At 43.2% G+C, this 15,089-nt stretch overlaps 1 protein-coding gene across 1 annotated transcript in view; it reads right to left on the bottom strand.

Annotated features, from left to right (window-relative positions):
• Positions 1 to 424: 424 nt before the first annotated feature.
• Positions 425 to 15,089, bottom strand: part of LOC138301185 (ectonucleoside triphosphate diphosphohydrolase 8-like) — a 362,446-nt gene continuing 347,781 nt past the window's right edge. The window contains exons 9-10 of the mRNA XM_069241410.1: positions 13,568 to 13,705; positions 425 to 1,800 (exon numbers count right to left, since the gene is read on the bottom strand). Of these exons, the coding sequence (XP_069097511.1) occupies positions 1,609 to 1,800; positions 13,568 to 13,705 (330 nt within the window). The 3' untranslated portion in view covers positions 425 to 1,608. The remainder of the gene's footprint in view (positions 1,801 to 13,567; positions 13,706 to 15,089) is intronic.

The following is a 15,089-nucleotide window of genomic DNA, read 5'->3' as shown; positions in this document are numbered from 1 at the left end:
AGCTCTCTGGCTTGGCAGAGGTCTCTGTGATCCTTGGAATTAATTACGATTTCAGAGAAACTGGCAGAACTACTGGACTTGCGTTTTAGGCCCATATTTTTACTTTTTTAGCGCCGCATTTACGTCGTTTTTTGACGCAAAATCGGCGCAAACTTACAAAATACAAATACGTTTGCCCCCATTTTGTGTAAAAAAAAAAAACGACGCAAATGCAGCGCTAAAAAAGTATAAATATGGGCCTTAGTCTCTAGGGAACAAGGAGAGAGCAAGGTGATTGGGAATGGACAGATGATCAGGGAGAGACAAAGGGGGTTATTCTAACTTTGGAGGAGTGTTAATCCGTCCCAAAAGTGACGGTAAAGTGACGGATATACCACCAGCCGTATTACGAGTTCCATAGGATATAATGGACTCGTAATACGGCTGGTGGTAAATCCGTCACTTTTCCGTCACTTTTGGGACGGATTAACACCTCCTCCAAAGTTAGAATAACCCCCAAAATGTTCAGCGGGAGCAAAGATTTACAAACAAGTTATAACAGGGTACAGGCTTTAAGACAAATGAGAAAACAAACTCCATAAATTAGGGGTGGCAGAACCACTAAAAAAATCGCACCATTACTGCCCTGAATGCTAACAAGCAGGACACCCTGAACCTGTGCTGCACAACCAGGGGAGTATTTGGAGTGGAGGCCTATGGCATCTCACAAACAGACGTATGGGAAATTCAGCACTGCGTTAGGTAAGGTGGTCAAGAGAAGTTAGAGCCTTTAGCATGTGGGGATCAGGGACCAGTCACCTGTGGTTAAGGACTGACCTATCAGAAGGCTGATTGTAGACTGAAAACTGCCCAGGAAAGTGTGTGCTCATCATATGGACCGATCAGCCCTTAAGAACAGTTCAACTAGATGGAAAGTTAATTATGTTTAGAGCTACACTAAAATGCATGTACATGGCCTGGCTAGTTGAAAAGAATATCCATTTTATGATGGGTGGGTGAACTGCATCTTAAAAAATACAATGCAACTACAACAGTGACAGATGGCACTGCCAATACAAAAATGTCCCTTGTCCACTTCGGCTGTAACACTGATAATCATTGGTCTGAAGGAACAAGTGATTATCGATAAATTGATTGTAGAAATGTGTGGCTCAAAGACATATGTAACAACAAGACAGTGCTCTAACCAGGGCTTGAAGAACCTTTATCCAGTAGAGAGACACACCCCGAGTTCCGTGATGAAATGACAAAGCTTGAGTCTTTTTAAATTGCCCTTGACTAGCTTCAAAGAGCTTCTTCAGGTCTCCTATGAACCTGGGATCTATGAGCAGGTCCAAGGTCTGACCAGCGTCCTTCTCAGATCTCTAATGTGGCATCCTTAAAGAGGATCATTCTTCTCTCTTGCCATGTTGTAGGAGCCTAGTATAGCTTCTGCACTTTCCATAGATCAAACAAAATATCATTGTGTGTTTCCATCTGGAAGACAGTGTTGAGGTTGACAAAGAAAATGGAGTGTAAATGATGTAAACAGATGTGTAAATAAATTGTTATTGTTCTGGGGCTGAGCCAAGATGGTCCCATCACAACCAAGTTCTTTTGTGCAACCAGTCATTCACGCTGGAAGCAGAGATACAGGAGGGCTAGTATAATAGCCGCCACAAGACTCAGGACAATGAAGAAGAGGGAGGCTGCCCAGAGGCTACGTGAACGGCCAATGTATTCCAATGGGGCTTCTGACGGGATCATGTTAGTCAGGTTCAGCATGTAGCCCAATGTCCATCCAATGTCTGCGTTGCCAGCCTGGGACAAACAGAAACAAATAAAGAAATTAGGAAGCTGCCATTGAATTCAATGCAAAATGGAGGTCTGTGGTTCATGCTTGTGGCCTATAGAATCCATCCTTTGGGAACAGGAAATAGACATACTTCAGATTTTTAAGGATGGCATGGTGTGATTCTGTATTTTTGTGATCAGACTGTTTCTAGAATTATGTATATTATTCTGCGTTTAGGCAGGAGGCAGAAAGGTGCAAAAGAGCATTTATGTGTGCATTTAAGTGCCACACGAACATGGATGGGAAACATAATCTCGTAGGTCGCCAATTAAATAATTAATACCTATTGTATATATATCAAGCACACATCAGAAGCAAAATCACGCCTTGTTGCTTACTAAACAGCCTCAAAGAAAATTATTTTATCAACCTTTGAAGGGTGAAAATCTGATCTATGACCTAAAAAAAGGGATTAGAATGATGAACGTTTGAACAGTCTACATGGACATTTTAAAGTATAGCTCTTCCATTGGGCATAAGGAGGGCATGCATTGCGGCACACACTTTCCACAGCTCAGATGAAGACAGAACTCCAGCTGTACACCCAACACAGCCCAAATATACAGTTAACAAACTAGTACAGTGCTCATCAACCCACGCTATCATCAACTGCTTACCCCTACACATCTGCTGGGCGAGGGGCAAGCCTACGGTTAAAGAAGATGCACAAGCAATTTGGTACCACTCTCTGGCCTCACCCATCAAAGACCAAAAGCTTTCACACAGAATTCATTGTAGATGACACATCCACCTAACAGAGGAACAGACCCATTGACACTACGGATAACCATATTTACAATTCGTATCAGACGGACTGCAATGGAAAATTTGAAACCATTTGCATGTGATTCGTGCTACCGAAAATAGAATGAAGTCATACAAATAACACATTGTCTGCTGTACAAATGCCATGGACCCAACACAACTGTGAATCAGGGAAAGACGAACTGGAGGATTGAACAGAATTATTGTGTAATGGTTAAAACATCTATATCCACATACAAGGGGAGAGAGGATCTGAAGACCTATCCTTTCATCCCGCAAGTCAGGCTTTTGCCACGCTACAGAGAAGGGCTTTTCTGATGTATCTATAGCTATGACTTTCGTGGAGATGCAATTCTGGGAAACGCAAGGTCCTCACCCACATATTGTGGCATGCTTCATCAGCAGGCTACCAACACCTGGGGCTCATGTGGGCCTGGTGGGCTCAACCACCTAGCGTGGGAGCAACATTTTTTTACTATGAAGATTTTCATTGTGCCAGAGACATAAAGGGTTAAAACAGTCTAGGGCTGTCCACTCAACTAATTTGATCTGGGATGCCCTGGATGGATTGAAAACTCACCTATACATTAGATTCAGAGACAGGCTATTATTGCCTAGCCATCTTGGACTCATCAACATGTTTTGGCAGTAATTTCTTGTGCCCTGTGGGTCAGCAGCCTTTATCTGCATGTTGTTAGTCTCTGGCTATCTTAAGATCTGTTGTAGTTGTCGAGGTTTTTACTTTATGTATAAAACCAATAAGTGTACATGTGGCTTTTATGCATGCATAATTCATTCAAAGTATTACATGGAGGTTTCTCATGTCCAGCTAGGTATCCACACATCTGTTAGAGAATTGCTCACTTACTTTGTTACACCACTATAAAGTTATTGGTTTGTGTCATGCAGGTTTTGTAAAGTTGGAATATAAGTGAGACGTTGCATTTCGTGATAAAAACATAGCACACTAGGTGAAAGGTCGTTCGTGCATAACCGCAGTGCTTAATTTGTAAATAAAAACGTGCCGGTGCTCAAAGCCCTCCTCAAACACGCGGCTGCTGCAATTTAATGTGCGAACACGGAATACTCAGGAAGCGTAATCCTGAAGCCACCTTGGGCCTCTTCAATCCATGTAAAGCCCCTCGCTGCCCCTTCAGCTCACTCTTGCAGCTTTCTAATTTCTCTCTTTGTGAAGTTTTATCGTTTTTTCCTTCATCTGTCTCTCCCATAAGTGCCTTTTGTTCGCAGCAAATGCTTGAGGCAGAAGAATAAGCCCCGGCCCTAAAAAATAAGTGCCGGTGCTCAGCACCGGAAACAACAAGCACAAATTAAGCACTGCATAACCGTGTACATGTCCACATCTAGTTAATTGCAATTATACCCTTAGATTAGGCCATTTTTGTTTTTACCCGGGGAAAGAGGAACACGTCCCCCTGTAGTCGCACACTACAATGTGAACATGTTGGTTGAAAAGGTAGAAGTTAGAGTGCTTATAGGTAATGATTTGTAGAGATTTTCTGTTTAGGATTGGTCTCTACTTGTGAATTTGTAATCCTCATTTCATGGCAACACTAATTATCGCACCAGATAATTTCCAAACATTTTGCTGTTGGAATTTTTCGCATGCGACAATTATTTCATCTAAAACCGGGGCAGTCGTGATGAGAGTCACAGACGAGATAAATCGTGCCAACAACACATTAAGTTTTCAAAAAAAAACACACCCTCACACACAAGCAAGTAGCCAGAAAATTAAAATACCCCTTATTTTGAACCAGTGGTCTTATGGCAACAAGCAAGTCATATCGTCCCTCCCTAGAAGAGCTGGTTTGTCTCTTCCTTCCAAGCATCTATCCATTGACCCTTCATATTTCCATTCACCCACTGATACTCATTTCACTTTTACATTCTGTCATCCATTCAGTCTTTCATGCATCATTCATTCTCTGACCATTGCGTCTGTCCATCCATCCCCATCCACATCCACATCCAAACCTATCCACCCATCTTCAAACCTATCCATCCATCCACCCACCCACCCTTTAATTCAGCCATTCATCCTTTCACTTATCCATCCACAACTTTCATTCATCCATCTGTTCAATTATCATTCCATCCTTTCACTTATCCATCCACCCTTTTACTCCAACCATCCTCCTTTTCACTCCATCCATCCATACTCCCTTTCACTCATCCATCCATTAACTCATCCATCCACACTTTCACGCATCCAATCACCCTTCAACCCAACCATCTAGCTACCCATCCGTTTACCCTCTTACTCATTTATCCTTTCACTCCCCCACCTACCCTTTCCTCATCCGTCTATCCATTCACCCGTTTACTCATCCATCCGTCCACCCTTTCATCCAGCCATCCATCTACCCACCCTTTCACTCATCCATCCATTTTTTCACGCTTCTCTGCTTACATCCATCCTTTCACTCATTTGCCCACCCTTTCACTCTGTCTATGTATCCTTTCATTCCATCCATCCACTCATGCATCTATTTACCTTTTCACTCATCCAACCATCCTTTCACTCACTCATCCATCCATCCATCCTTTAAACATACATCCACCCTTTCACTCATCCATCAGTTCACCCTTTCTCTCCTTTATCAATCTGCCATCTATCCATCCTCCATTTCACTCATCTAACCTTACATCCACCCTTTCACTCGTTTATCCATTACTCCATCTATCCATCCATCATTTCACTTATTCAGTCTCCCACCCTTTCACATAAATTATAAACCTTTGTTCTGATGAACTGCAGACAGAAGAGGGCCATCAAGAATCCCACCACCGCTGTAGCTGCTAAAGCTGGGGTTAATAACACCCCTGCTCACAAAACACACACCACTAAAATGCACCCCACACACTCAGAACACTTTCTTCTTACTCCCAGGCAGTGTCGGCAGCTGCAAATAGGGCTGGGTGGGGGGCCTGGAGGGACGGGAGGGAAATAAAAAACTCTTTAAAAACGTAGCTCTTCCCGTCGCCGCTGCCTCCTGCCACCTCGCTCCTCTTCTTCTGGTGTCCCAGCATTCACTGAGACACCGTCACAGGCTCCCCAGCCATCCTGGCACTGCTTTCATGCTAAACCTGGCATGAAAGCAGCGTCAGGATTAGTCTGAGCGGCTTGGACAGCCGCTCAGACACTGCCCTGGGGCTTGTCCAGTTTCTCCAGCTCAGATTTTCAGCACAGCCGGGCTAGAGAAACCTAAGTGCGCATGTGTGTTTGACTGGCCTAAGAAGGCTGGCCAAACACACATACGCACTTAGGTGCACTCTCTCCTCCCCACCCCTCTCCCGTTGCCCAACCCCACCCCTCCTTGCACATGCTGAAGGCTGAGCCAGCTTCTGAAAAATAAAACGATGGAGAAATACCATTTTTATTTTTCTGCTCCTGGCTTAGCCGGGGATGATGGTCCTTCGCCACTGCGAAGGAGCCGCCTCTGCTCCCAGGGCCAGGTAGCGACAAACCTTCCTTGGCAGGCTGGTGTCATGCAGCAAAGGACATTCCAGACAGTTTATAGCGCTGTGAGGTCACTCCAGTGGCACTCGTGCATTACACAAATGGGAATAAACTATGATAACCCTTGGCAAAGACAGAAAAGCGAAAGAATATGGGGAGTATTCTAGCTATGCCACATTGGAAGTACTTATAAAGGGACAGGTGAGACACAGGGAGTTGGCATACTGAATGGCTTACCTTTGGCCTGCCCACCATAGATATAACAATAAACGTAAATAAAGTCTGATATGAATTTGGTATAAATGTATTTCCTCAATACTGACTAAGGTGGCACAAAGGTCAAAGAAACAAAGAGCTATCATCGAACGTAACAGACAGAAAGTTTAAGGAAGGTCCAAACAAAATTCTAGGAAGCTGAAGGAGACTTTTCCTTAAGCTTAGATGGATGCCAGGGACATTCATGCAACCACAGGTGGAATAACGGTGCTGGGTAAGGCCTAGGAGAAGGTACTGATGCTCATAACTGACACGGTGTTGCAGGCGAGTGAAGGAACAGTGTTGGCAGGGTAAAGGAGCACATTTGTCTGTATTACAATAACATCTTTTCAGGAAGGCTTTCTCTCCGCCACAATAATTTCAGCATTCTGTGCAATGCCACCCTGGCTGGGTTGGTTTGCCTGAAGTGCAGGTGATGGGGTAGCTTCTGAGAGGGTACAGCTGGCAAGATCACCTCTACTGTGCCCAATGAGCCTGTGAAAGCAGGGTGGGAGGGTCCGAGTATTAAATAAGAACATTTTAAGTCGGAGCAGTCTGAAATATCTTGAAGAATGGCCCCCATTACACCAGAAACCAGTTTTCCCACTACCCCTTTAGGCAAAGCACTGTGAATAAACGGGCAGGGTCCTTCCCCAGACAGCAGTAATGACAAGAGAGGCTGGGCCTAGGGAGCGAGGGGCCTTGTCACGTGGGATGGAGGTGACTTCTAATATGGGTATATATAAAATGGTCGCTTGAAATAGAGAAATGTGATTGGTCAAGCAAACTCATCTGATCATGTCTTCATAACACTTCAGCACAGGACCAGCATATCTTACCTCCACATTTGAAAGCTGCAGATCCATTTGCTAGACTACAAATGGTGGGTATCTTTATTTACCTTAAAGTTTCCTGACTACAGATTTTTCTATCACATTCAAACTAGCTCAAGCAGGCAGTGCGCGCAGTGTATTTTTGGTCTTACTCCACAATTAATCTGTACCTGGGGCTTGTGTTTGCATCTTTGTCTTCAGTTACTATGATTGACCATTGTCAATACTGGACAGTTCTGGCGAGCCAGAATTGGGGAGGGCTTCAATTTGAGGAGTGAATTTCGATTTAATATACAATATATGTTGCTATTTTGTCATCCTCCCTTTATTTAGGTGCAGCAATTGGATGGTGTCAGAGACCAGGCATATGCAAGCCAGTTGCATTCCATCTAAAATGGTAACAGTCCATTCAGAGAAGCTAGGCCAGGTCCCCTTAAGACTGAACTTAAAAGCACATCAACTCCGGTTTCTGCTACTTAGGTCTCATCAGCGATGCACAGCTTGAGTCATGCGGCAGAGTGAGCACAGGATCCAAGTCTGGCCATGTCCATTGCACTTAGGGCCATTTACGAGGCCCTTGACCCACCAGAGTGCCACTTTTAGAGACGCTCCGGTGGCATTGTGCCCTGCTCCATATCTACATGGCTCAACGCGTGCTTGTAAATATGGCCCACCCCAACACAGTTTTCTGCGGCAAAGGGTTGTGCAATGGGTCTTGCTGAGGGCGTGCCCACCCATTGCTTTTTGATGCTGCCCCAGATTTACAAGAAATTGCAAACCTGCGGGAGCACCAAAAAAATAACGCCCCCCCAGGGGGTGCCGTTAGAGTGGTGCAATGAGGAGAAATACTCCTAGTTCTCCTCGTTTTTATTCTTTCTATGTGTGCTGCATTCTGCGACACACACAGAAAGAGCAAATCGCCATTAATGTTTGTTTATGTGCAGGAAGGTGTCCCTTCCTGGACATAAACAATCACCCCAGCAACGCAGTCATCCTTGCGCCATGGCGGAAGGGTGGCTGCGTTGGTGCTAGATAGCCGGTTTAGCGCCGGCACAGGTGGAATTGTGGCCACAGGACTCACACTATTCTGTGAAGCACTTCTAAGTCACACCGTAAAAGGAAGCCTTGTTTAGAATCTGTCTCACAAACTACAAATCTGTTTTCTGTTGATCTGGGGCATGGTGAAGTAACACTGCTCCTTCTTTGTTTCAGTTTCTGCTCTGAGACGACTCCCAAGTTAATTAATTAGTGAGCCGGCTTGGATTGGCTGTTGCCACCTGAGATGACAACCCAAAGCAATCAAAGTTTGGTTCAGGCCAAGAATATAATACTGCATTCTTGCTTTTTCAGGAAAAGTCCAGAGACAAGCAGGATCCCAACCTTCTAACAAAGAACCCCTCCAGCCATTATAACTATTTGGTAGACTCATTTGTACAGATATCTAGTTATCCACCACCAAGGTTAGATCCATGACCCATCAAGATATGAATCTCAGAAAGAAACTGTCATAAAGGACTAAGCCCGCCCCTAAATGCCCAGTAGTCCAAAGATTAGTGATGCATCACTGAAGTGGTTGACACACTAAACAGTACTGGTGCACAAATGTATTTTCTTTACTATGGCCTTGTAGACCAGTGCTGAGGGCTACACCAGTTGTTAAAGGCCTTGAACCCTGGTTATACTCCAGAGCCGCAGGCAAGGGCCAATGAGGAGGGAGAGGAAAATGGCTAGAAGGCTATTAGAGCATTCTACTCACTGAGGGTAGAGTGTTCTAAATTAAAAAAGGAGAAACAGTAAGGCAAACATTGGAATGTCAAGCAGAAACAGAAGCATCATATCAGCCATTATTCACCCTGAACCACTTAATTGTCTTCAATGGGGCTCCCAACATTCCAATCTTCTAATTTAAATTAACAAGAGTAAATGATTATTTCTTCTTGTTCATAATCTAGAAGCAAGAAAAGGGTAATAACTGGTATTCAACACAGATGACCAGGCTCCCGGAATTTAGGAAAAGGGGAGTTATTCTGAACCACTGCATTTTTGTTGTGTCATGCAATTTGCGTGGTGCCCTTATGCTCCTCATCTCAAAGGTGCAGGCAGGGTAGAGGCACTGATTTTATTCTACCGCTCAGACTCCCTTACTATGCAGCCCCTGGATGTGATCGTCACAGCCACAGTGATAGTGTGTGAGCCAATGGTGCCAGGAGAATAGATTGCACTTTGGGGCCATATGTACGAACACTTTTTCCCATAGACACAGAATGGGTAAAAACCTTTGCTACATCTGGCCCCTAGTCCCATAAGGGTACCGATATAGCCTCTTGTTAACTGCAAGTGCACAGTTACTTTCTATAGCATGTGGCACGTTTGTTTGGCATGACTGTATCATCACTCTTCTTCACTACACTCCTTGCTCACAGTGGGTGAGTGAATAACATGTTTCTACTTAAGCTTCATCCTCTGATCAAAGGTGGATCTATAATCATCTTTAATCTGGAATTTTGTCTGGCAAGATAAGTTCCTTGAAAAGGGAGAATGTGATACAATTGTAAGTATATTGTACACGCGTTATTTTATTAGGAGTTTTTTGTATGAATAAACTGGCTAATGTATTTTGAGTTGGCTGATTGAGTGTATACGAGGGAGAAGTTGGGCCATATGCTTAGGATTGTATATGCAAAAATACATATAGGCCACAGTACATTTTTTTGATTCATTTAGAGTATACCCTGGGAAATAAACAACAGATATTAAGGCCCTGATTTAAGAAAAGTGGAGCAGCACCCAGTGCAGCGCCATTTTTTTTGGGCTCCTCAGTGACCCCCTAATGCCACCATGTGTGCACCATATCTGAGATCCAGCGCACCATGGTGGTAGTTAGGGAACAAGCATCATATTCTTTTACGCTGGTTTGGAGCTTTACAGGGTTAGCGTAAAAAATGTTGACGCTAATCTTGCAAGGCCTATTGAGGCCTATTGAAAACTATGGCATGCCTCCTTTTAACGCCTGCTCTGAGCAGGCATTAAAAGTGCTGAAACAAAATGACGCAAAGAAACTTTTAGATTCCTTTGCACCATTTTTTAGTCGTCGAAAGGGGGAATGCCCCCTTTGCATACATTATGCCTGGCACAGGCATAATGTAGCACAAAGAGTTACAAAGTGGCGCAATGCATACATTGTGCCACTTCGTAAATATGGCGCAGCAATTTTTGCCTCATTAGACCACATTAGCGTAAGAAAAATTATGCTAATTTGGCGCAAGGAGGGGCTAGGGGCTCTTCAATCAGTCCCTACGTTTTTTCAACGGTATGTCTAATAAAAATTTAAATACCTGAATAAGAGTATGGGTGATTTAACTTTATGCATTTAACTGCGGACTAATGTAGCACACACTTGGAAACATAGGTACTGGGTTACTCGATGGGGGAAGGGTCATTCTTCTTCCTATTTCACAAGTTTAGCAAATTGGGTTATTAGTTGCGGGGAGTGAAAGCCCCACTCAGACACAACCACAATCCTTGTCAGGGTAAACCACAAAAATCACGATATTAACCTGTGCTGCAGTCAGGCTTAATTTAGAGGCAATCTGAAAAGTATTTACGCAGCACAGACATAGTAATAAAGTGAAAACACAATACAAGGAAAATCCCAAGCCAATTTAAAACAATAAAACACATTTTAATAAACAAAATGATACAAGAATTACAATAATCCATTTAGTGGAGCCAGAGCTATACAATTTTCAGTGAGACTAGTGCCTTAAAGCACACAGCATGACTCACTGCCATCTGGTCGTGTCCAACTGGGGGATAGTCACAAGTTCAGGATGACTGTGATGGTGTACCAAATAGATCCAGAGACCGGGTTAGTCCTGCTGAAACGTTACCTTTAAGTCGGGCGCAAAGAGTTCTGTTCACGATCAAGGAGGCCACGAGAGGCAAGTAGAATGTTGTGGATGGGCTTCAAAGGCTGCCATCACAAGAGCACTTATTGCTTTCGCTTTGTGCTGATGTTCACCAAAGGCTGGTGTTACTGTAGAACGAATTGCGACTCTCACATTGCCAGCCGTCACAGGTGGTCTCTTTAGCGCAAAGAGCAGGTTTCACCTGAGCCTCTCTTTGGCGGGCTTCAAGGGCGGCAAAGTCTTCATGAGAATGGGCCCATTTGCAGTCGCAAGGAGCCCAAACGTTAGGATTTCCACCTTTTTTTGAAGAGTAGTACACTCTGATGTCAGCCAAGGGTAAAAGGCCTGGGGAGGCATCTCCTGGGGATCGGGAACTTGCTCCAGCAGAGCACAGCAGGTCTCAGGCAGGTCCAGTTGCAGCTCCAGGCATGTCCAGTTGCAGCAGATCAGCTGGGCAGTTGGAATCAAGCCTCTGAAGCTTGCTTTGTCCCGGTGGCTCACACAGGAGTTGGCCTTTGGGGTCTCTCTTGATTAGCCTGGGATGAAGGTAAACAGGTCCAGTCGTCCTTCTTAAACAGCAAGGCAGTTCTCAAGCAGCAGGGTGGTCCTCTGGTAGCAGGGCAGCAGGTCATACCTTCTTGTGTAACTTCAACAGATCCAGGAGTATTCTGGAGAGTGGTTCTAGAGCTCCAGTATTTATACCTGGTGCCAGCGTTTGTGTGGGGGACTCTCTGTCCTACCACCACCTCCGGTTCTAGAAAATTCTTCACCTTCTCTTGTCAAAAATCCAAACTGTCTAGGGTGACACAAGACAGCATAGGCCTGGTATCACATTCCTTTTTGTGCATGCAGGCGGCAAAGCCCTTTGAAGTGTAAGTGGGGTTGGGTACATCCTCCCCAGTTATTCTGCCAGAATAGCCCATTCTGCCCACACTCATTCCCCGTTTGTGTTACTGTATGGAAGCAATACACAAACTTCAACAGCAGGGCCATTCACAGTCATATGACCCAGGGCACTGGCTGAAGGTACAAATGATTGAGGCAAGAAAATGTCAAATTTCTGAAAGTGGCATTTCCAGAATTGCGACTTGAAATCTGAGTGTACCATTAAAGGGGATTTTAAATTGAGTTTAATCAGCATATCCCTATCTGTGCCCAATCTGAAGTTAGCCCTTATTAAATGTAAAAATGTAAGCCAATGTTAGTCAATTTGAGAAATAGGCCTTGCAGAAGTGAAAAATGATGTTAGAAGATGTTTACTGCCAGGACATGTAAAACTTAATTACATGTTATAGTTAAAACAATGCACCCTGCCTTATGAGCCTTTAGGGCCTACTTAGGGGTGACTTCTAACTATAAAAAAGGAATGTCGTGGTAAGGCAAAAGGTTTATTTTGCCGGGTCAATATGGCAGTATCAAACTAACCTATAGGTTTTAGTAACAGACCTGAGACATGTTTTAAAAGGCTACTTTAGTGGATGGCACAATGAGTGGTGCAGGCCCACTAGTAGCATGTCAAATGGCACAATGTCTGGGGGAATACCCCTCCAAGCATTTCAGGTCTAGCAGCGAGTAAGCCTGCCCTTAATACAATTCTGAAATACACATCGCTGGTAGAGAAGGTGGCCCTCTAAGAAACTTAGACGCCTTTTTTAGACCCTGACAGACTGGCTGCCTTAAGGCATTAAAATTATTTACAGAGATGCCATTTAAGGCAACTGCGGCAAAAAAATTGGTGCTGTGTCTGTGGGTTTTTCTCAGACAGGAGCTCCCGCCGCTTCTGTGAAAAAAAAACCATTGGTTCAAGGATCACAACGCATTGGTAGAATGTTGGACCTTTTGGCATTTTTTCTAGTATAAACCATTAAAAATGTAGGATGATGGCACAATAATTTCCCTTACCATACATAAATATATATTTTTTAATCTTGCATGGAAAAAAGCAAAAGGTATTCAAATACTGAGGGTTTTTTTTCAAAACAATTTTATTTCTAGTTAACACAGATCCATAGCACAAAACATTAAGTTCTCCCTTTAAAGTGGTTGATCCTTTCCGAACAAAAGAATGTTGGGAAAGGGAGTCCGATGATGAAGCATGCCACTAACTTTGGGTGAGGATTATGTTTTTAAACAACCAATGGTTGTGATCCAAAAATACACTCATCACAAACCTCACCTTGAGGATGAAACCTACTATATAATCGGGCCTTTCAATTCTGTACACTTCCAGTCACCATGCCAATGGTTTACCTATTGCAGAGGGAACAGCTGTGGGAACCATTGAAATACTGCATTTCTTTTCTGTACAGGGAAAGGCTAAAAGGTGGAAAGTGAAGTGGCAGACATGGCTAGTTGTGAGAGACTTTTTTGTAAAAACATACTCAGCTAAGATATTTGTTAGTTTGCCAGTAGAGATACTACTGTAAGTGATTCATGGCGAGGATGATCAATGTCTCCTAAATATGAAATAAAATTCTGTAAGCATGGCTACCTGTTTGGCAAAGATAATGTTGCTCCAGGTCTCGCTGTTGAATTTGTATTTGTTTTCCAGGAGAGTGATGATGTAAATTCCTGCGGCGCAGTAAGCACTTAAACGGTCTTCTTTCTCAGTAGGAAATCTTTGTTTTAGCTAAAGAAAAAGCATAAATACACAAAATGTCAATAACCACACAAGCATTTATTGTCTAAGTTTACAAAAAGGTGTTTGAAGTGCTTTCTCCATTTTTAGGGCGAGACTACCAGTTAGCACAGTGGTCTGGTTGTCAATGACTTATTGTGGCCATACCAAGAACATACATGGATTTGGTGCCCACCCACTGCTTTCCATTGGTTGGCTTTCATCTCACTCTGATTTGCCTACTTCTTACTTCTGTCCCAGATTCTCAATTTTGTGTTTGTCCCACTCATAGAGAACAGAGGGCCTGATTTAGATCTCAGAGGATGGAATACTCTGTCACAAATGTGAAGGATATCCTGTCCGCCATATTATGATCGCCATAGGATGCAATGGGATCGTAATATGGCTGATAGGATATCAGTCACGTTTATGATGGACTATTCCTCTCCACCAAGATCTAAATCAGGCCCAGAATCTTTACTATCTATGTTATTTACTAGATTCCATACATACACTGCTTGCTTTTCAAGCACTATTTTTTATTTGTGGTTAAATACGCCATGGCTGCATGTGTTTTACAGATTCTCTCTCATGTTCTCATCTTACTTGCCCATTGTTTCTTCTCCCCATCCCCACCCTCCGTGTTGCTTCTACCGTCTCTGTTGGTTCATCTCTCCAGCTCCCCATGTTGCTCCTCCCACCCGCACTCTCCATGTTTCCCCACCTCATGTGTTTTTTTGGATTTGACCCGTAAGTGTTACATCACTGAAGTCTTAAGGAATGTCAACAATCCAAACATCAAACAAAGAACAAACATAGCAAATATATTCAGGATGAGTGTGGTAAGTATGGAGTATGTAGCTGGAGGTGCTTTTTGCATTACTTTGTTGTAAATATATTACTAAAGCATGGTGTGGTAGTTATTTATAGACACCACAGCTTCCACTGAAATGGCCACTAAATATGCACAGACATACAGTTTTACTGACAAAACCAAATAGCACGCAAATGATAATATGAAGAAATCTGGTTTCAGCAAATATTTTATTTGTGGATCACCAAGTGTATTGATTTGTTTTGTTCCTGTTAAATTCTGTGTTTCAAACACACTAAAGATTACAAAATATGGTGTTTCATTTGTGCTTTCCTACTGCTGATATAATCTGAAAAAATAACTGCATAGTTCATTTACAGGTATTTAAATATTGTAGTGGAAAAATAAAATACATCCTACTGCCTTTCCTTTCACACGACCTATACACAGCAAAATTGTCACATAGTTCACTTCACAAAATCTTATCACTTTGCAGTTAGAGAAAGAAAAGTAAACACCAATCTCCATGTACAAAGAATAAGCAGCAATTTGCCGTAAAACATAGCTACGTTTATCCTGTCT

This window comes from Pleurodeles waltl, chromosome 6 (assembly GCF_031143425.1).
Source record: "Pleurodeles waltl isolate 20211129_DDA chromosome 6, aPleWal1.hap1.20221129, whole genome shotgun sequence".
Taxonomy (NCBI): domain Eukaryota; kingdom Metazoa; phylum Chordata; class Amphibia; order Caudata; family Salamandridae; genus Pleurodeles; species Pleurodeles waltl.
Note: the sequence above shows the minus strand (reverse complement) of the source record. Positions and strands in the feature narration are given on the sequence as shown.